The 22,894-nt window shown below is 34.5% G+C and overlaps 2 protein-coding genes across 2 annotated transcripts; both read right to left on the reverse strand.

Annotated features, from left to right (window-relative positions):
- Window positions 1-2,274: 2,274 nt before the first annotated feature.
- Window positions 2,275-5,033, reverse strand: LOC144567558 (Trm112p-like protein). Its single transcript, XM_078317724.1, has 3 exons — window positions 4,812-5,033; window positions 4,646-4,700; window positions 2,275-2,558 (listed from the first exon to the last, which is right to left on the reverse strand). Exons 1-3 carry the CDS (start codon window positions 4,907-4,909, stop codon window positions 2,451-2,453), a joined length of 261 nt encoding a protein of 86 aa, XP_078173850.1. The 5' UTR covers window positions 4,910-5,033; the 3' UTR covers window positions 2,275-2,450.
- Window positions 5,034-21,462: 16,429 nt separating this feature from the next.
- LOC144567434 (heavy metal-associated isoprenylated plant protein 27-like) lies at window positions 21,463-22,769 on the reverse strand. The gene is made up of 3 exons (XM_078317571.1): window positions 22,600-22,769; window positions 22,202-22,277; window positions 21,463-22,067 (listed from the first exon to the last, which is right to left on the reverse strand). The coding sequence occupies exons 1-3, from the start codon at window positions 22,681-22,683 to the stop codon at window positions 21,757-21,759; spliced, it is 471 nt and encodes a 156-aa protein (XP_078173697.1). The 5' UTR covers window positions 22,684-22,769; the 3' UTR covers window positions 21,463-21,756.
- Window positions 22,770-22,894: the final 125 nt, after the last annotated feature.

The following is a 22,894-nucleotide window of genomic DNA, read 5'->3' on the forward strand; positions in this document are numbered from 1 at the left end:
ATTGACTATTTGGACTTTGAAGATGGATATATGAATCCATAGTACAGACTGATGTGCGCTATGCATAGTATTGTAGCTCACTCTTTGTACATACATATTTTGAGCATATTTATATATACTGCACACTATAAAAGTATTGATTGGTTTTTAAGTCTATACCATACCAGAACAAGCCCGGACTATCACAAACCTTGGCCATGAATATAGGTGAACGAATTCATTTCTTTACCAATGCATTTATAAAATACTAGCAAATCTTCCACTTATAAGGATTTGTATCTAGAAAAAGTAAAGTTAAGTTTCGAAGAAACTGCTTTTGATTATATATAAGCAACTTTTTAAAGACACCTGAAATAAAAAAATTGCTCTGGTGCAACAATGGAGTACATCAAAGCCCACTAACAAACAGAGAAGAGAACCAGATCATGAGATCATCTCCAATGATTTGATCTTCAATAATCTTTGCTAGCCCAACACCGATTGGCAACCGGCAAAGTGGGCACGTTTTCTGCCTCAAGCTAAGCAGCCACCTATCGACGCAATTCATATGGAACGAATGGCCACATGGAAGCCTACGTGTGGCATCACCGCATTTGATCTGTGATAAGCAAACACAGCACTCTTTGCAATCCTTGTTGGTATCGGCATGCGGCCACAGCGAGGCAATTGGGCTCCTCACTGGAAATACTTGGCATATGAAGGTTGCTATGTAGTGGGTCATGAAAGAGAAAAGAAGAGTGTGTGAAGGTGCACATGAGAGAAAAGGACCGAGAGAATGTTTATTTGAAAGAGGAAATCTCAGATATATATTGAATATTACTTGGGTCGGGTTGTATGTAGTGGGTTTAATATCCAATAAGGTAAAAGATCCAGTTTTGACTAAAACAATTTGTGTGCTTGTGCTAGTGGAGGCCTCATAAATTTGTTATTAAGGTGAGGAAAAAGATTTGAATTCGTTAACCTAATTTGCAATACTTTTTGTCTTTTTGAAAAAATATATACAACTTTTCCCTACCGAATATAGTATTTTTGGTAAGGTTTTGTATTTTTTTTTCTATCCTGATTTGAGAAGCATGACAAAATTATGTTTAGTTTTAAACACATGCATTCAGTAATTTCGATTGGACGAAGGAACAAGTTGAATCCACCTCCATGCATACGTTCAAAATGAACTGTGAATTTCATCTCAACACATTGGCATATTGAACTGGATGAAAAAGGGGCCAATGTCCCCTTTTTCTGAACCAAACACTTCTATATAGTATTTTTTTTTCAATGTTATGCATGTAATTTTGTTAAGAAAATGTATAGTTTATCCTTATAAAGATGTAAATATTGATCAACGTAGGATAGATTTACTATTTGACATGAAAACTTCAACGGGTGTAGATTAGATTTGTGGGTTATTGGGTTTTTAGAAAGATAGTTTTTAGTACCTTGAATTATAGGTTTGGTTGGAAAAACAGAGGCAAGAGTTCCTCATTGGAAGGTACACCAATATCAAGAATCTTGCATTTGATAAATGAGCACACTTTGTTAAAAATATTAGGAAAGGTAAAGAAGAGAAAAAGGTAACCATAAGTTCAATGTACGGAAGCACTTTGGTAACCAAAATCTTCTTGAGATCCAATGGTAACTTCAAGTTCAAATTTCTACAAATGATAAAAAAGGAAATTAGGTTATGCTTTGAACGTTTACATCAAGTGTAATCTAAAAATGCTCTATGATAGTGTAAAGACAAACAGATGGTAAGATGTTGATTGCTTCAATGGGAAAAGGACAGAGTCTTGGCAATTATTAGATTGAGTAAAATTAAAGCAATTAATTATTAAGGAGATATTATAATAAATCAGTAATTATATGAACCAGTTGCATAGAAAAGGTGATTTATATTATTAGCAGTGGGTTGTGGATGTAACAAGGCACTAACAATAAAAAGTTATATACTTCCATACATCTATGCTCATCTTTCATCCCATTCCTTTCCTTGATTTTCCAGTTAAATTACATAATCTGTAAGCACGAAAATAAGGGACCAATAAAAGAATGATGATAATTAGAAAGACTCGATTTAAAATTTCTACATTTGATAACAAAACAGTACAATTGTATAAAAAAGACACAATAAGTTGCATATAGATATAATATTCTAGTTAAAACTAAAACAAACAAAAAGGAGAATAACAATGACAAGGTGCAACACTTTCTGAAAGTACGAGTTCCTGGCTGTAAATATTTTACCCTGAAAAAATGACAAGAAATGACAAAAATGGGTGCAGTTAATCAGAAATTATAATTCTAGTTTTCAGCCAAAACTATCTTTACAAGAATATCCAAAATTGAACTTTTTGATTGTAAATTATTACACATAAGATATGGGTTTAAAGGCACAATTTATATCTTGATTCTTCAATAATTCATGCTTACATTTCAACCGGTTATTTCTACCATCACTTGTCAGCATCTGATGGCTTAGAACGTGTTTCTCCTTTCAAAATTTCTTGATCTTCAAGCAACTTTCCATCCTTTGGCACTAAATAAGGAATGCCATCTACTATCTAGAGAGATGAAAAATAATTGCAATGGAAAATTTTAGTAGACTAATGACCAAACAATCAGGCAATATAATATAAAACTCCCAAAAGTGTGATAGCACAAGTGAGAATCATTGTAAAATTGGAGATAACTGCAAAGCTAATCTAATGCAAATTATGCAAAAGGAACCTCAGCTTGCTAAATACAGGTTAGCTTAAAAAATTATGAATGAGATATATTGAGATGAAATTGCAAGGGAAAGCAATTGTTCTGTGAGATTAAATTCCGCCAAATAGCAGCTTCTCTTTTCCATATTTTGGAGCAAATTTCCTGTTTTAACCCTGTAGAAATCAGCATTTTATACCTCCAGAAAGCTGAAAAGATAAGCCCTTCTACAACCCCTATATTCTTTACAAAAATGTTAAATATTAGCTCAAGCAGTAAGGAATAGTACATGGTCTCGGTCAGTCCTTGATTCAAACTCGTATGCTAAGATCACAATTATTCCTTGCATATTTTTAGAGCCTTATTTCTTATAAAATATTTAAGAGGGGGGATCCAATTACACCCTTTTATGGTAACACATCTTGACACTATATATTTACAAGTCGTTTTGCGATTTCAAAATTTGGATAGTTGATCCGAACCGTTTAACATGATCTCCATATTAAAAATGTGCTTGTAGACCAAATTTTACATTTTTTGAAAATTGTTTACTATTTTTTTAGAGTTTTTGAAAATTGTTGTTTTTCACTGGTCCATAATTGTCTAGAAACAACAATTTTGTACACATCTTAATAAATACTAAAAAAATCCCAAAAAATGTAAAATTTGGTTTGCAAGCACATTTTAATATGGAGATTATGTTGAACGGTTCGGATCGACTGTTTGAACTTTGAAATCGTAAAAATGACATATAAGAATATCGTGTCAAGATGTGTCACCATAAAATGGTGTAATTGGATCTCTCCTCAATATTTAATTGCTTTTTTACTCCCCATAACTTTAATGCTTAAGCACAGCATAGTTCCTAAATTCTTCCTAAATTCTCAATTCAAGAAAAGAAAAGGAAATTCCTATTTTGCTAATAGAACTTTGAAATAAGCATATAGGTCCATAATTCCCTATACATTCCTCAGTCCCAAATTGGTCCCCAAATAATACAAAAGTCAAGACCTTTTATTTCCTTATGTTTTCCATCAAAGGCTAAACATGGCGCCCACCTCTTCATTGTACATGTTTTCATTTCTCTTTTCTTAGCCTCCATTACTACCTACCACTATTTCCCTCTCTACCTCCATCCCTCCTCCAATAGCATCACCTCTCTATTCTCTCTCTTTGCCTACCCTCCCTCTCTGTGTCTCCACACACGCACATTGATACACACACAAACACAACATGGGAATATGACACAAAGGATCATCCATCAGTACTGCACTGCATAAGTCACCTTGTCAGTCTTGCAATATGATGGGCAATGTTGTAGCCAGGTGGCACATGCTCCTCGATGCTAACAAGGCACAGATAAAAGGATCATTCTAATGAGAGAACATAGGATGCAGTGAGCCCAAACATCATGGGGATCAGAAGTGAGACCTCTTAGAGAGAGAAAACAGGAGAATGGCCATTCAGAGTAGTTAGGATAGCACCCAGATGTAAAACCAAAAAGAGAGAGATGCAATGTTTGGAATTGCACTGGAGATGAGAAAGCAATGGTTGGTGTTGTTAGTGGGTTGTTACCAAAGAGGACCAGCTAATTATTTCTCAATTCTACAAAAGAATCTCAAAGACCAATTTAACTTTTCTGAATTTTCATAACAAAAAGAAGATTGCCCAGAAAAGGAAAATGCGAAAAACTGATAAGGAACAAGATGCAAAATCAGTACTATACTTATACTGTGCCTGGCCTACATGATATCCATTTGAGATTGTTAATGGAACTATCATCATTAAACTATCCACCAAGCAAGTCAGTACAAAGACCTAAATACTAATCCAAGAGAAATTATGGTATTCGTCAAACAAGTTAACAAGCAATACCACAAACACCTTGAATGCATGGTTATTAATTGTGCAATTTGTAAGACTAAGTGTATGGATTTTAGCTCACCCGGTATGATACACCGACTGCATCGCTAACCAGCGCCTGTCTCTCTTTGCAATATCTGATAAAAAATAATATCAAGAGAGAAAAATTTATAATATAAAACCAAAATTAAGAAAAACAAAAAGTGTAATCATCTCGCATAAAAATGAAGAGCGAGGGAGAAAGAGACCTGAGAGGTTGCTTGGAGAGGGGACAAACGAGAAATTCAGAGATGGCCTTGCTTAGATCGGCGCATTCTCTCATGAGAAATCGACTACACCTCACCATCTCTCTCCCCCCGTCTTCCTCAAGTTACCTTCCGAGTGTCCCAGCACAATTCTTGTTGGAACTCCGATCCGAAGCGCCGGAGGTAATTCAGTGCGAGTCCGGATTTCTGAGGGAATGCATCTTTTGATTTTTAATCAGGACCATCCGATCAGAATCCGGGTCAATCCAGCTCAGGACAGAAATACCCGGGGTCCTTTAAGATTCTTGTTAGTGTATAACGAACGGACCAGATTCAAACTCAAAATTGATATGAATTAAGTGCTGGACCGGGTGTTTGGGCTATTAATCGGAACTAGTTGGGACGTGTCCCTGTCGGATTGGCTCGCTCGGGTCTAAGGTCAAACTTTAGTCCTCGTCATAACAATTGATTCGACTCTCAGAAACTATGAAATTAGTTATATACCACTACAAAATCAATAATTAGATATATATTTACCATTTTAAATTGCGATAATTCTCGCATTTATCCATTATAATTTAAATATATGTCAAATATATTCAAAATTCAAATTAATTATGTTTAGGATTCTAAAAATTATAATTAATTAAGTACTGATTAAAAGTGAGTCTATCTACACATTTGGATTGGACTCTTGTCTTCTCTAGTTCTTGCCCGTGTACATTGCACGTTCTTTATAACCTCTCTCGCTGACTCGCTACCCAATTATTACAGCCAGCTTCTTACAGTGGGAGTGTTAGCGGTTACGGTGGCTACTTGCATGGAGTGATAGAAGAAGGTGTGACCAAGGTTTTTGTTGTAATTGGACTCGAATGAGATGGTGGCAGGAGACATGACAGGGTGGTCAGAGAAGCACAACTTAATATTGTTATATGTTGTTAGAGCAGGTACAAAAAAAAATGAGTTCAATTTTTAAAATCTTAAACATAATTAATTTGAGTTTTAAGTATATTTAATATTTTTTTAATTATATTGAGTAAATATGCGAGTTATTAGAATTTAGGATGACAAATACATAATTATAGATTTTAGAATTGTAAATACATATTTTATAGTTTTTTAGTGGTAAATATGACATTCCCCCATTGATTTTGTTTGAACGGTCCAATTTAAAATTGAAGGATTAGATTTACATAAAAATATTTTTCTTCAATAACTTCATCAAGTTTATCTAACTTGTGAAAAAAAAATATATACTCCTCTATCCGGGAAAAATAATATGTGCAGATGCATCTTATTGATTAGAGTCAAGGTTTTAAATAGCGTTTATCGCGTCATAGCAGAAAGCCTACAAAAAAAACTATAGTGAATAGCGTCGCTATAGAGAAAACTAGATTTTTTTTTTTAAATAGAATTCGTAATAATTGTTTCGTTCAAACAAGCCTGGCGCGGGCTGAAGCTAGCAAACTAGCCTCCACCGATCCTAGGGATCGGTGGAGCAAAAAAAATAAGTTCTACACCGGTCCTAGGGACCAGTGGAGCAGCTTTTGCACATGCCACAGCTACCACACGGAAGGCCACAAAATTAAACTCTACACCGGTCCCTAGGACCGGTGGAGCTCTTTCTGCACCGTTTCTGTGCATCGGTGTAGGATTTACATTTCTATACAGCACCTTTCTTCTTCTCTCTTCTTTCTTCTTCACTTCCCAGACGCCATTGTTCTTCTTTTTTTCATTATTTCGTTTTTTTCAAATTCAATAGAAAAGTGGTCATATGAACAGATCGCCACCACCATTGTACTCAGCATCGTCTTCTGATTATTGTTGTGAGTTTTTTTTTACTCATATGCTTATATTTAGTGTTATAAAATTGAAAAATATTTAGAGTTTGATTTAGTGTTTATTTTGTAGTCATATGTTTATATTTTAGTTTTTTTTACTCATATGTGTATATTTTCAGTTATTTTACTCATATATTTATATTTAGTTTATTTTTTACTCATATGTTTATATTTATTGTTTTTTTGTACTCATATATTATGTAGTATTTTTTTATTTAGTATTTTTTTTTACTCATATATTTATTAATTTAGTGTTTGATTTTTGTTCAGCAAAATGTCACTGCTATTGATCAATGTGTATTATGGTGGTAACCTTCAAAGCACTTCAACAGGTGTTGGTTATGACATAGGGGCTGCATTTACCTTTACTGTATCTGATTCTACCAGTTTTGCCATTATAAGACGGCAAATATACGTTGGACTTGAATTGCTTCCAAGTCGAGTCAAATTGACAATCAGGGTACGTATGAACACAGCACCGCCCGGATCGTACCATTTCTCACTATTTCGGATAGAAAATGAGGAAACTTGGGATGTCATTAAACAAACTGCAGCTCAAGTGGCTAGATTTAAGGTAATAGAATTGGTAGCTGAGGCGCACCAGGCTAGAAACCAAACCAGTTATGATCCGTGTCCAGATAGTTTGCCCGGAGGTAGTAACACACCGTCGGTTCAGACCGGCTTTGATCCTAATTCGGGCAGTGTACCTGTACCCACCTACACACATCCGGTTCAGGCCGGTGACGACCTTTGTGAGCAATCAGATCAAGACACAGAATCTGATAGAAGTTCTTTTGATGATGATGATTCGGATGAAGCATGGAACGCAGATATGGACGAAGCGGAGGCTGAAATGAACGACCGAGAAATATTGAAGGATTGGCACAACTCGATCCCATTTCTCAATCGAGGACCTAAGCATCCATGTTCCTCATTCCACGATGATTTGCCAATGCCATACGCGGATCGTGCATTTTTTGCGAACCCCCCCAGGTTAGATGAAAAATTTGCTGAAGGTCAAATGTTTGAATCCAAAGCCAAACTAAAATCAGAACTTGCTAAATTTCACCTGAACAAAAACACAGAGTTAGACGTGCTAAACAGCAGCAAAACCAAGTATAGAGTTAAGTGTAAATCTTCAAAATGCCAATGGAAATTGTATGCAATTGTAGTACCAACGGGTGCATGGAAAATTTCCACCAACCCGTTTATCCACACATGTTTTGGCAGTGCTGAAAGGTTGGATAGTCATCAAATGACTTCTAGAGTAATTGCTGATATTATTAAACCGGCTTTGAAAGATGATCTGGAGTTAAGCATTAAAATGGTCAAGAATCTGGTTAAAGTTAAATTTGGGACAGTAGTGCCCTCGTATAATAAGTTGTGGAGAGGTAGAGAACTTGCAATTGCGGACTTGTTTGGGAGTTGGGAAAAGTCTTACGAGGTGCTGCCATCGTTTTTGGGTGCCATCAAAGCGTCTAATCCAGGTACACAGTACCTACTAGAAAGTGAACCATCAACCAAGTTTAATATCAATATTTTCAACCGGGTTGCATGGGCATTTGGGCCATGCATTGAGGCATGGCCTCATCTTCGACCCGTTATCAGTGTTGATGCCGGGCACTTATCCGGAAGGTATAAGGGTAAACTTTTTATGGCTTGTGCTTACGATGCAGAGCAACAACTCTTGCCACTTGCATTTGCAATTTGTGAAAAAGAGTCTATAGAAAATTGGGGTTGGTTTATGAATTGGTTGCGTACCAATGTTGTCGGATCAGGAAAAATATGTGTCATCTCGGACCAGCATCTTGGTATACGAGGGGTGTTTGAGGCTCCTAATCTGGGATGGTGTGATGAACAAGGTGAAGCTGTACACCGACTGTGTTCACAGCATATTTGTGAAAATATTTGGAAAAGATACCCTCAAAAGTGGATCAAAAAGGTATTCAAGAAATTTGTTGAGAAGAAAAAAATCTGGAGATTTGAAGAGGGGATGAATTTGATTAAGCAAAGAGATGCAGGTGTACATGACTACATTATGAAATTTGGTAAACGGCTCCGCAACTCTGATGCAGAGCCTTTGGCTCTGCATAAGTGGACACAAGTGCATGATGGATTCCTCAATCGGTGGGGTATAATGACAAGTAATGGCTCTGAGGTACTAAACAGTGTATTTAGGATTGCCAGGCAACTACCTGTGTGTGCAATTGTTGATAAGACATTTTATAAGTGCGTCGACTGGTTTGTAAATAGGCGGGAGGTTGCGATTGGATGGGAGGCAACGGGATTGGATTTTTCAATGAACATTACACAAGTTTTACATCGTCGTAATGAGAAAGCAAGAAAACATGATGTAAGACCGATGTATTATGGCCATAACAACTATGAGGTTATTGATAAAGATGGACTTCTCGAGACAGTAAGTTCTTATATGAAAAATCTAATTATTTACTTTCACGTAATACATTTGATGTAAATAATTTTTTTTAATTGAAGGGTGTTCGGGGCGAAGTGAAGTACAATGTTACCTTCCCTCCGGAAGGAATGCCTATATGTTTGTGTCAGAGACCTCAATTAACAGGAATCCCATGTAACCATGTTCTTGCAGTTTGTTTCGTGAGGAGGCTAAATCCTAACAACTATGTTAGCCCATATTACAGCTTACAAAATTATATAAACACTTGGTCTGGTCGTTTCAATGGATTTGGAAATAAACGGGATTGGCCATTGTATAATGGCCCCGTTATAAGGCCAGATCCGGATAAAGTAAATAAGGGTAGGAGAAAACACAAGCGAATTAAAATGGCTATGGACAAGATGGAGGCCCCTGCGAAGAGGCGTAATGCTTGACAACATAATTTGTAAGAATTGGTTGTGTTTTAAATCATTTGTAACAGTTGTACTCATTAATGTTTCTTATTTAGACATTTTTATTGTATTCTAAGAATTGATTGTGTTGACATTGTATTGTATCATTAGGGATGTATCTTATTTAGACATTTTTATTGTATCACATTTTTATGTGAAATATGTGTTTTTGTACCGGAGAATCTGCTGGTATTGAGGCAGCAGCATTTTTCTGCACACCTGAACTTTAAAGATTGATTCCCACCAATTGGCTACACCAAATTTTGTGTTCTTTATATGAAAATTTCGCTTAAGTCATGATCTATATGCATGTAAAACAGTTTTATAAAACTTGGTCCAGAGCTATGTGAAATATGTGTTTTTGTACCGGAGAATCTGCTGGTATTGAGGCAGCAGCATTTTTCTGCACACCTGAACTTTAAAGATTAATTCCCACCAATTGGCTACACCAAATTTTGTGTTCTTTATATGAAAATTTCGCTTAAGTCATGATCTATATGCATGTAAAACAGTTTTATAAAATTCGGTCCAGAGCTATGTGAACCATCAGTTTTTGTACAGGAGAATCTGCTGGCAGCTACAAACAAGCATAATTTGAACAACACATTTAGTCATGCTACAAACATTCAAATAAGCATAATTTAAAGGATTATTAAAGTCAGTCTAATTAAAGTTACAATAGTCAATTAAACATAAATTTAAAGCCAATCTAACATTAACCTTACATTAATAGATCCAATCTAATTACTCTTCAGGTACCTCTGCAAAAAAAATTTAAAATGTATCATGCATTATGCAATAAATTATGGATCCAATCCAAAAATTAAAATGTATCATGTTTAATAGAGATACTTACTCAGTCAAAACATGTTAATTCCTTCTTCGGCGCACACGCGGTGGTCCAAGGGCACCAGTCCCGGGAGTGTACGGGTGAGTAGGCTGCCTTGTACGGTCTCCAACAGGTGGATCCCAGTAGGATGGAACATAATCTGCTGTAAGATTTCCAGGATCTGCAGTGGAAGGAGCATAATTTGAAGTTGATGGAGCATAACCTGAAGTAGATGGAGCATAACCTGAAGTGGATGGTCCCATCATACTAAAGCCTCCCGCTAGTTCATCAATCATGAACTGAGAAATCTGTCCATGCTGTGTGCCGCTCATGAAGTTCTCCCACGTCGGAGGAGGCTCTGAAGTTGAAGGGCGATGGTAATGCTGATCAGGGATATCATCATTCAAATTGATCATGTCCAAGTCCGTAGGGATCCCAGCACTGTCGAGTATGCCTTGGAAGATGTGAATCTGATCAATATCCTCCATAATGGCACGGACATTCTCGAGCATCAGCTTGCCATATGCCATTTGTCCCGGTGTTTTCACCATATCTATTGCTTGCATAGTGAATTGTATCTCTCGAGAAATCTGCATAACACATTTCGAACTGTGACATATTGCACATTATTATTGAAAAATCTAATTTGATTGAAAAAATAAATAATGTACGAACCACACGAGAATGCCTATGACCATGAGGAACGTACTCCATTGTTGCAACATCTCCTGTCTGCGGGGGAGGCTGACGTCGTAGAGCTTCCAGATTGTTATCTGATAGATACACTGATCTCATACCACGCGCGTTGAACCAATGCATGTACATATGATGCCTCCCCATGTCATATGGTCTCCGCTCTCTAATTAGTATTGCAGGCTTTTCAATGAACTCACTATGAGTAATCTTCCAACAACCATCCCTTGTTGAGTTGCCATCATGATACCACGCATCTCTTAAATAACTGATCTCATCCCATGGTAAAGGAGGAGGAGGCGGGATCTCTTGGTACTTACCAAACTGGCGCATGACCCTATCCGCATGCTGATACTCTACCATCCAGAAATGGATCACGTAACCGCAGGTCATCCAATACCTCTTTTGTCCTCGAACATGTCCAGGTAACTGATGATAGTAATCAACGTATGGTCGCCAGTTAACTGTCTCATCAGCTAGTCTGTCGAAGCTATCTCTATATGTGGCTGTACCACCTGTCAAAAAAAATATAAATTTTAAAAAACAATTATAAATCTATCGAATTCATCTCGAATTATAAATCTTTATACCTAAGTGAGGGTTGCGTTTCCACAAATGTCGAGTGGTCCACTTAACACCGAAAGCATTTCTCGTATCCTCATCTGCACCACCGAAGGGAGGTGGCTCGTCTCGGGGAATAGGCCGACCAATAGTAAATCGAGTCCATGACCAAATCTGTAACAATAACATCGGACCCGATATAGTGTCTACTCCTGCAAGGCAAGCACGCGACAACTCTCGATAGAGATGTGCGAGTACGGCACCTCCCCAATTGTATTCTCGTGGAGTCTCTAGATCATTGATGAATTGCAAGTACATTGCAGGGACTCCATCCGTACTAGAATCCGGAAACATAACTGACCCGAATAAATCCATACAAAAACCTCGGGTGTACTGTGCAACTCTCTCAGCACTGTGCCAATCTTGTAAGGGTTCACTAAATTTGGCCCGCACCCATTTCAGTCTAATCGCATAAGCAGAGACGGACAATCGTTCTTGCGATGTGTTAGGATTATAAATCCTATATTTATATGGCATTGTCTCAATGAGGTTATCGTAAAAAAGAGCCGGATCAGCCCCTAGATCATACTCTAAGTATGGGTTCCAATCAGTATCGCTGGTGCCAGTAATCGGATCACCTGCAAATTAAAAGAATTATACAATCAACAATTCACCTTAAAAAAATAGGGATTTAAATTAACCGATAAACAACTTTAATTAGTTAATTATCCTTAATCGGTAAGCCCCATAGACATGCAACATCTTCCAGCGTCACTGTCATCTCACCGACAGGTAGATGAAATGTATTGGTCTCCGGCCTCCACCTCTCAACCAGGGCACTAATCAAATGCGGATCAATCTTGCAATCATTAAGGCGAGGAATTTGATACAACCCTAATCTCTTCAGAGCATCATCCATCCGACTATTGTAAGGAACACTAGTCTGATGTGAATTTATCTGGTTCAATGAAAAAGAAGGCTACCAAAAAGAAATAAAACATTATAAACCCTTCAAATACTTCATATAATATTTATTTGCAACAAATAATTAATAGATATAATCAAAATTACCATATCACGAACTTTCCATGCTCTGTGGTTCTATGGTGCTAACTTCAACAGCTCCGGATAATTCACATTATCCATTGACTCTGTTAGAAAATTTGATAAACAATATTTTTGCAACTAATGAGAGTCATCACACATAATTATATAAACAAACATTTTTTCAAGCATATGGCTACAATAATCAAAATTTATGTAAACAACATATCATCTAATTTTGATTTTAATAATAAACTTCATGAATATACTAAATTTACACATTTATAATTTTATCTAATTTTAAACTTCATGAATATTACTAATTTTACACATTTATAATTTTATCTAATTTTAAACATCATGAGAGTCATCACACATTTATCTAATTTTATACAAATTATAATACATACTACTAAAAATTTACATTATACTACATGAACACTTAATTACACAAATTTATTCTACATAAATACTAAAATTACACTAAATTAACATCAAATGAACTATAAATTAACACTACATTAGCACTAAATTACACTAAATTAAAATCAAATAAACTCTAAATTAATACTACATTACCACTAAATTACTAAATATACTCCAAATTAACACTAAATTACACTAAATACTAATTTCACACTACATTTCACAAAAACAATCTAAAAATACTAAACAAACTAAATTAAATTAGTTATTTATTTTAATTCGGCTAAAATAAATAAATTAAAAAAAGAGGAATTTTTACCTTATCAAAATCGTAGATCTGAAGAGTTTCTAATTCTCTTCGACGATCTGAAAATTTTGAAACAATTGGATGGAAAAATGATTGAGTATATTGAAAGAATTAAAAAAAAAAAAAAAAAAGGAAGAAGATGAACTCACCGTTTGGAGAAGAAGGGCTCGCACGGGTGGGGAAAAGGAGAAAGGGGGCGAGCTTGCGCGCAGCATTTACAAAACAAAGCTCCACCGATCCGTAGGATCGGTGTAGGCTTCAATCGGATCTTCTGTGGCTGCTGATTACGCTGATTACGCTGATTGCGCTGAGAGGAAAATTGAGCTACACCGGTCCCTAGGACCGGTGTAGAAGGGTTTTTTTTTGCTCCACCGATCCTGTGGATCGGTGGAGGCTAGTTTCCGAAAATCACCTAGCGAAGGGCTTATTCGGTTGAATTATTTTAACGTAATTCTATTTAAAAAAAAAATCGAGAAAACTATGCTACATAGTGTTTTTTTTTTTTTTTTTATAAAAATCATATTATATATTTGTACTAAATATCAACATTATCTAAATCTTATAGAATAATAAATAATACCAAATTGATTAAAAATTTATAATATTCATATTAAACCAATACAAAATTCAAATTGCAACTCAAAATATCCATAGTAATACTAATATCATAAACTATCTATATTTTTCTATTCAAAATATCTTTAGAATTATAACATAATCTATCTTTTTTTCTATTTAAATTTTAAAGTAACCTAGAAATTGAAAAGAAAAGAAAAACAAAATTAGACTTCTAGTAAAATAAACAGATGGTCCTTGAAGAAATTCTTGTTAGTCCCTAAAATTTTCAGAATTTACCAATTATTTATTTGATTTATCATCAGTTAAAAAAAAATCAAGGACAAAATGAAAAATTTATTATAGCGGACCTGAATTTGATATAATGTAATATTCATCAAATTAAACAATATCTTCACAATCTGTTTATTTTAAAGCCCATATAAATTGAAAAGAAATAAAGAAAAAAAAACAGCTCATGTTGCATAGTGTACGCTATTTGCGCAATATGCTATGCGCTATAGCGGACCGCTATTACCGCTATACCGTTCGTAGCTCAAATAGCACGTTTTGATGCCATAGTTTAGCGTTTGAGGTCCAAAAACACTATAGCGCCACTGCCGCTATAGCGGCGCTATTTAGAACACTGATTAGAGTTCATACCGTTTTGAAGTCAAAATCAAAGCAGTACTGCATTGCATGAAGTCAAAATTGCAATGTTAGAATCTTTGTCCATCCCATATTCCTATTTCATCATTACTTCCAAGCATAGTAATAATATATACAATAAATTTACAAATAATTCGCGTTTTATTTGTTTTTTTTACGTTTCCGACCTAACTCTGAATAAAACGCAAAAAAAAAATGTATAATATGTTTTATTCGCGAATAAAATGTAAACCATGGATTATTCGCCAGAAAACACTAAATTTTCTTTTAAAAATTTTTTTTTGGAAGTATTCTTTTGAATTTTTTTTAACTTCCTTGATGTACCGAATCATTCCTAAATTTTATTCAAATTATACCTGAATCACGAAACTTTGACTTCCGTATTAAACCCGAATTATTAGTTTATCACTTTGTTTTTAAGTTCCAAATGCCAAAAGGCTCTCTCTGTAGTTGTTTATGACTTGCATTGTGATTGCCACATGTTTCACATTATTATTGTCCCAACAAAATTAGCTTTTCAAGTTATTGATAAGTTTTATTACAATTAAGTCCCTTTCAAGCCAATTCGCATCTAAATCTCATCATAATTTAGATTTAGTGGGTTGGAATTTTACTGTTTACGTCTTATTGGAGATAAATTATGTGGCCTTTCATTTGTGCCTCGACTAAACAAACAAAACTATGATTCAAAGCCGTAACTCACCAGTTGTTGGTTTACGCGATACTGTGAAAAATAAGTCTGAACAAATTTAAATAATATTTCATATATGTGAACTAGCATTGTACCCGTGCGTTGCAACGGAAACAGATTATTTCATTATAAAATATTATAAAATGAAGAAGATCAAGCGTTTCATTATTTCATTATATGCGTGACCTTTTTGAAAATCAACCGTTCAAATACGTGCTGCACAAATCTCAAAGCAATAATAATACTGATACGATACGGATACGGTGATACGGCAATTTTCAAAAATGAAGGATACGATACGGCTATTAATATATATATATATATATATATTTATTATTTTATATATGATATTTATATAATTATAATTTAAATCAAATTTGTAGAGAAAAATAGTTAAATCCTATATTTCTTTACAAGATAACACATGTGAACTCTAGTGTAGTGTTAAGAATTTTGGCACCAACAGAACTCAACTGGGTTCGAATCCCACCTTCAGCAGAAAAAAAGGGCGCGCGGTCTACGGGCGCTGGGATCATATGCGGCGCGACCAGTGCATGCTTAAGTGTTGAAGCGCATAATTTGGAAAATTCGTCTATTTGCGATCTGGAAATTCAACGGCTGAGCATCATCCTTTAAAAAAAAACAGTAAATCAGAATCCTTGCATGATCTAGACATTATGCTCCTTAATAAAGAAGAGAGATACCCGTTTTATTTTCAAATTAAAAGCTAGGAAACGAACTAGCAACATAAGACAATCTCATAAAATATTGCAACTATGAGTCTGTACCGCAAATATGAAATTGTAAGTGTTTCTCAACAAACAATATTACATATCTTAATGTATCTAATTTTTTATAGTTGAACCTTTGAATTATTTACCGATTTTAATGTGCATTTTTTTCTTTACGCTATTTGTTTTTCTAATTCTCTCAAAATGTCCATCACTGTTCCAAAAATTTCTTCTCTCCTCTCTACTCTTCCTCAATTTGCATCCTCTTTTCTACTCTTCCAGACGAGTATTTTTCGGTAATTTTGTTCTCTTTTTTTCCATCTCTGAATATGTCTTCTCCCCCCGACTAAACTTTGTTAGTGCAAAAGCGCACTCTTAAATCTGTCCTGGGACTATCCTATGTAGAAATAATAGAAACAAAATCAAGGTAGTGGAATTACCTTGTTCCATCTTGAACGAGCTGTTACTCGACACTCGATCGAAATCAAAGGCTTGAACACTTGAGTGCTGAATTTAAGATCTCAGATCCTTCCAAAGCTTGCAAAGTTGCCGAACATAATTCATATCCGAATTGCTATTTGAATTCTGTCTCTAATGTCCAATGAAGAGACAAAAGAGAAGCTTAGTGGCTAACCAATGAAAACTACTATATGACTTCTTAAGAAATCAGTCATCACTTCATCACTTTGCTGCCTTGGAGACCTAGTCCTTTTACAGTGGTATATGTCGGTCTAGAGAGCTAATCAATTAAGGCACTTTGGAGAAAGCCAATTTGAATTTGCATTCTTATGACGGTTTAGAAAGCCAAATTGAATTTGACAACATATATGGTTTAGGAAGCCAAATTGAATTTAACTACTTTAGAAAGCCAAATTGAAGACCTTGCTTGCCACCTTATTGAAATATCTAGAATCTAGATAATTTCATATATTATTACCTTTTTAATTTATTATCACTCTTAATTATAATATTTCTAATTGGTCTATCAACAATTAGAAATAATTACCCTAATATTTCTATATATATTTTCGGTTCATATTCTTATTTTAAATACGTACATGCTTTACATATATTATACTAAATTTAGTAACTTGATTAGACATTTAATTAAAACAATATACAACACATAATTATATTACATAGTAATACAATATAATAACTAAATTTAGACGTCTCCAAATCTAACAAACTTCCCTTCCCGCCTCCACCCCGTTACTCTTCTCTTCGCAATTCTTTTCACATATACACTGAGCGACACCACAGTTCAATCCTCCTACACCGTGCAACGGCATCTCAAGGGTCTGCGCGCTCTCTCTCTCTTTCTAAACTGAAGATATTTTTGTTTGTTGCTATTTGTCTCTCTCTTGCGCGGGCTCCTGTCCATTTAAGATTTTTTTTTTTCCAATTTGACTAACAACACCACCAATTTAGGGTTTAGGGTTTATGTTATTTTTTCAGAGAAATTGGATTCTAAAACTAAGCTCGTACTTCTTTAAATGTTCGATGCGAGGTTCAATACTTGGTTTTTTGGTTTGATTTTCTTTTCAATTTCAGATTTGCAACTGGAGCCGTTGGATTTGCTTGAACTGAATTGGGATTTCTGCTTCCTGATTAATACTACCTATTTACGTTAAATAATAAATTTCAGCTTATTTCGATGTATACAATTTAATTTATTATTATTTCTACGATGTTACTTGATTATTTCATATTATTCTGACACAGAAGTTTTGTAGGTGTCGCCGACTGAATAGATAATTAGAAGTAACTCTTACTCTCTCTCAGTGAGAGCACAGGTACTTCTTTTTCTTTTTCTTTCTTTTGGCAATTCATTTATGTTCCATTAAACTTTAATTTCAAGATGCTTATTTAATATAACAGTTTATTATTGGACTAAATTATATATAAAATAAACCTCCATGCATATTGAACTACTTATGCTATGCATATTCCTCATATCTTAGTTTGTAGAACCTACATGCATATTTCATTTAATTACCTTCCATTTTCTTAAGATGATTTTGTAAAAAGAATAGGCATGGGCATAATTTCTCATTGTTCATGTTCTTATATCTAAATAATATTTTCATTTCCAAAGTTTGGTTAGATTTGAGGGTTTAATGCTTTCGGGTACAAAACAAGAAGAAAGATTTTAGTAACTTCTTTTGTTTTCTTTTGCTTTAATTGGTACTGCGGCATTGACATTTTCTTGATTGTTGTAAGCTCTTTCGTATTCATCTGTATGAGACTATGAGTAGATCTAACTAAAACAAAGAATCTATTTGTGCAAACATAACATTCAACATTTGTTCGGTCATGTTTGTAAATTTTTATGTTTCAATTCTCTTTCAGTTTTTGACATCCTTTATGTCACATAAAATTCAAATAAGAGTTCTTCTTTTGGAACTCAATTAATATTCAAATGCCTTGGAAGCAGAATAAATGCAATGAGATTCAAGATACGAATATATTTGCAAGCCCTTCATGATTCTTAAGGTCATTCAATAATTTTTTTGAGTAAGAATAGGAGTCGTGCTCCTATTTTATTAACCGCAATTGGTTACATTGTTTGTTGAGGGTTGTGAGAAATAACTCTCTGATGGATATACATGTGATTGCGAAAAAAAGAGAAAAAAAAAAAAATCAAAACACCCTAGAACATAACAAAAACATGATGATCTTCTTAATCATCTCAATCTTCTTTGATTTGTATAATTCCACTGGGTTTTCAATAATTAAAACACAGTTCGTACGTAGAACCTGTATTCATATTCTTTTTTATAAGCTTTGGCACATTAATGAAATACAACAATGTATTTACCTTTCATTTTAAGGTTCATTTTTTTATATGATTAATATATAGGAAAATTTAGCATATTTACAATATGAGAAAATTGGTTATTTGCCACTCCAAAACCTTCAAATTTGAAAAAATCATTCCGAAATTTGAAATTGTAATAATGCCACTCTAAACTTTATTAATTTTTAATTTTGCCACTACAAATAATTAATTACTAAAATACTCTCACTTTTTCTCTTTTTCTTCTCCTGTCTTCTCTTCTTATTTATATTCTTCTTCCATGACCATGGTCATGTCGAAAATGAGAAAAAGAAGCTCTCAAATTATAAAGCCGAAAATAAGCTATGTAGCGCAAACCAGAGAATTATAATTTTAGTTAGAATCCAAGTATTAATAGCGGTTCTAATATCCAAAAGCATCTCATTAATTTGTGTAATGATGAAATATTTGCTTTGCATTGCTCAAGCCATTTCCGTAAAATCTGTATTTGGGCCTTGGTGTATAGGTTAGACACCGTGATTCTTAAGCCTATAAATTCTGGTTAAGTTTTTCGAGGTTCATACTTTGATATTGGTTTCTTGTCATTGACATTGTTCAAACACTCTGCATTGTTTAGAAATGTCATGAAATCAAGACCAACAACAGCTGATAATTGCTTTTTACAGCAGCAATCTGGATCTGATACAAGGCGATTAGGCGACCAGTGGGCATCAACAAGCATTTTCGAAATACGAAAGGCCATTTTATTCATTTGCTCTGTTGAAGACGAACATGGATTGTATTTATTTAATTTTCAATTTTTGGCTTTATAATTTGAGAGCTTCTTTTTCTCATTTTTGACATGGTCATGATTATGGGAGGAGAATATAAAGAAGATGTGGCAGGAGAAGAAAAGAAAAAGAAGGAATGATATTTTAGTTATTAATTATTTGGAGTGACAAAATAAAAAATTAATGAAGTTTAGAGTGACATTATTACAGTTTCAAATTTTGAGATTGCATTTTTCAAATTTGAAAATTTTCAAGTGGCAAATAACCAATTTTCCCTTACAATAAAAATGAACATTAAATAACCAAGCATCTGTTTCTAAATTCTTATGATTTATTTTTTCACAGTGCTCTTGCATAGATTTGATAAATCCTAATATTTCATTTTTTTTTTTTACTTCTTTTCTATGATTCACGTTGTCAGAATAGTCCTCCATAAATCCAATTGGAAATATTTTCTTTTTTTTGAAAATACTTGGTAGAAGCTACCAAGTGAATTGGAAATATTTTCTGAAAGGTATGTTCTCTCTCTCTCTCTCTTTTCTCTCCTTTATAAATTCCGATCGTCCTCCATCTATTGTTGCGCGGTTGGTAGCATGGGACCCACAGCGCAAACCACGTGTGAGATCTCTTAGTAGCTCTCGCATTGATTGATGGGGTTATCCAATGCATACCGCACACGCTCAAAGCAAAGGAAGACTCGTCAGATTGCAAAGCATAGTTGAAACTTGCAACACGTCAAATTTGCATGCATGATTTGAGTAAATATCACGCCCTTTAAGAAATGTTTGAAGTCTCAATTGTAAAGCATACTATATATGTTGCCCCAAATAAAAGAAGAACATGCAAATTTGACTTGTTTTGACGAAATATGATTCATGTCCCTTCCAATTGAATTGGGACTTCAAGCAATACAACAAAGATTGCAAATCCTGTTTGCGTAAAAATATCAAATTATTACAAATAAGATTCATGTCCCTTTACAATTGGGATTTGAAACACTACAACACAGAAGCCAAACTAACAGCAAAATTATAACGCATTCTCATTTTGAACAGCGGTGAAATCAACAAAGGGAAACATGAGGAAAAACCATATCGTGGCTGAAGATATTTTTGTAACTGTAAAGTTATTTTTACATCAATATGAAAACATACAACTTTGCACAATTTTTGCACAATTTTTGTAGGAATTGGATTTTGTCCAAAGAGATTTGGACAGAATCTCATCCAAAGCCGAGTATTACCATTTAATTTACTTTAAGATTCGTGCCAATATATTTACAACTTAATAACTTTAATAACTCTGAATGGCTCCGTAAATTAAACCATCCGTGTGTTAAAAAATTTTAACACAGATTGAATGATTTACAATTGACTTTGGATGAATTTTAACACAGATTGAATGGTTTACAATTGACTTTGGATGAATTTTTGTCCAAAGCCATTTGGACGAAAACTAAACCCATTTTTGTAATATGTTTATGCAACTCAGTAATATTTTTGAAAAAGGAAACTCGGTAATATTAATTATACAGAACCTATATATATGAACCTATATGTATACGAACTTTCAGTGTGCACTTGTGTTTCAAAAATAATTGCCGGACCTCTGCCTAGTGGATTTGTAATATGTGCCGTTAAATAACTTAATATATTGTTACAACATTTCATAAAGATCCCTTTATTCTTCAATAAGTGGCGACAGGGCGCCCGAATTTTCTTTGAATTTACGCGATTCTTGAATCTTGACGCGTAGCTTTCTTTGGTTCAAATTTTCTGCGACAAATCATTTATCTTTTTCATTTTTTTTAACGATTTTCTGCGACAAATTATTTACAGTAAAATGTTCAGAAAGTAATAAACAGAACACTTTACGGGTTAGACAAATTCAGTTCGAATTTGCACCATCTTCAGCGTAAAAAAAACAAAAATATTCTCAATTTTCCCATTTTCTACAGCTTTTCAAAAAGACCAAAACCAAACCTACAAAAATATACACATTCTACAGTACACTATACGATCCCCTCTGTATTCTGCTGCTAGAAATAAAAGCAAACAAAACCAACCACGTGACAGGATTATATACAGAAAGCATACAAACATCTTTATTTATCTATTCCAAAAAAAAAAAAAGAGGCGCTCAAAATCTTACACTGAACCGGTTTCACATGATGGCACAAGCATTTGGATTCTCATCACTGAAAGCAGAGGAATACTTCTCCTCGAGAGAGTTCGCTTGTGCGAGCGGTGCAGCATCGGGATCAACAAGTACGTTTTTGACGTATCCCGGCGGGGCCTTCTTATCATATGCACCAGGAGCGTACGGGTGGGCTACAACATCGTATGGCACGTAAGGCCACGGCTCGACCCTCTTGCCGGTTTTGTATCGTAGCCGCTTGATCAGCTTTTCCTGCTCTATGTAGCCAGTTACCGTCACCTTCTTCTGTTTCGGTTCAAGCTTGAATTCCGTTACATCTGATTTATTGTTTCATTTTTCAGTTACAATTCAAGTCATATGTGCAAAAATTACAAGTATCGGAATTTCTACAGGTAAGCCAAAACTCAAATTATGTACTTAATTAATTCATATAAAAAGGAGCTTGCATTACCTTTAATGCCTTCTAGTGCTTTTCTAACTTTTCTTTCACACCCTTCGCAATCCATGATAATCTTGAGCTCTATCGTCTAAAAAAAAAAAGCAGAGAAAACATTATTAAAAGAACCACATAAAAAAACATGTAAATTAAAATTTGGAATCAAATTATAAACAAAATAGTATATGCATTGATAGAAGTGGGGGGTCGGTCCGATGCATCAGACCAAATTTGACCCGACGTCCACTCAGATCCGTGCGCACTTGATTTGCACGAATATCAATACAGATCGGATGGTATCGATTGAGAATTTGATCTGATGCTGGTCGGACTGCCACCGATTCTGAATTGTGATTATGAATACACACATGTATATGTGTACACTTATTTATTTATGCTGATATATTATATACCTTCAATTGCTTTTTGAGTTTCTTGCGCGAATGAAGACTCTTCTCCAACGCCCATAATTCTCTGACAAGACTCTTTACACCCATGATGTATTATTCTCTCAAATTATGGTCTCTAATTTAGCAAGCGTTAGGGTTTTAAAGTTGAAACGAACTAGAACCTTCTAGCTGTTGTACTGTGCAAGAAAGAGATAATTGTGTAGCAAAGCACTTTATGGTATCCAGGTCCTTCCACCGGATATAGATTGCATATACCATGTGGTATTAGATTCTGACACGTGTATGATAAAGTTAGTAA

Source organism: Carex rostrata, chromosome 16 (genome assembly GCF_964058835.1).
Source record: "Carex rostrata chromosome 16, lpCarRost1.2, whole genome shotgun sequence".
NCBI classification, from domain to species: domain Eukaryota; kingdom Viridiplantae; phylum Streptophyta; class Magnoliopsida; order Poales; family Cyperaceae; genus Carex; species Carex rostrata.

What these genes read in the sequence shown, in the direction of transcription:
- LOC144567434 (XM_078317571.1), bottom strand. Translation starts at nt 22,683, where the DNA reads ATGGGTGTAAAGAGTCTTGTCAGAGAATTATGGGCGTTGGAGAAGAGT. An exon ending in AACTCAAAAAGCAATTGAAG is followed by an intron (nt 22,278 to 22,599) that starts GTATATAATATA and finishes TTTTTTTTTTAG; the next exon opens with ACGATAGAGCTCAAGATTAT. An exon ending in AGCACTAGAAGGCATTAAAG is followed by an intron (nt 22,068 to 22,201) that starts GTAATGCAAGCT and finishes ACAATAAATCAG; the next exon opens with ATGTAACGGAATTCAAGCTT.
- LOC144567558 (XM_078317724.1), bottom strand. Translation starts at nt 4,909, where the DNA reads ATGGTGAGGTGTAGTCGATTTCTCATGAGAGAATGCGCCGATCTAAGC. An exon ending in CTCTCCAAGCAACCTCTCAG is followed by an intron (nt 4,701 to 4,811) that starts GTCTCTTTCTCC and finishes ATTTTTTATCAG; the next exon opens with ATATTGCAAAGAGAGACAGG. An exon ending in CAGTCGGTGTATCATACCGG is followed by an intron (nt 2,559 to 4,645) that starts GTGAGCTAAAAT and finishes TCATCTCTCTAG; the next exon opens with ATAGTAGATGGCATTCCTTA.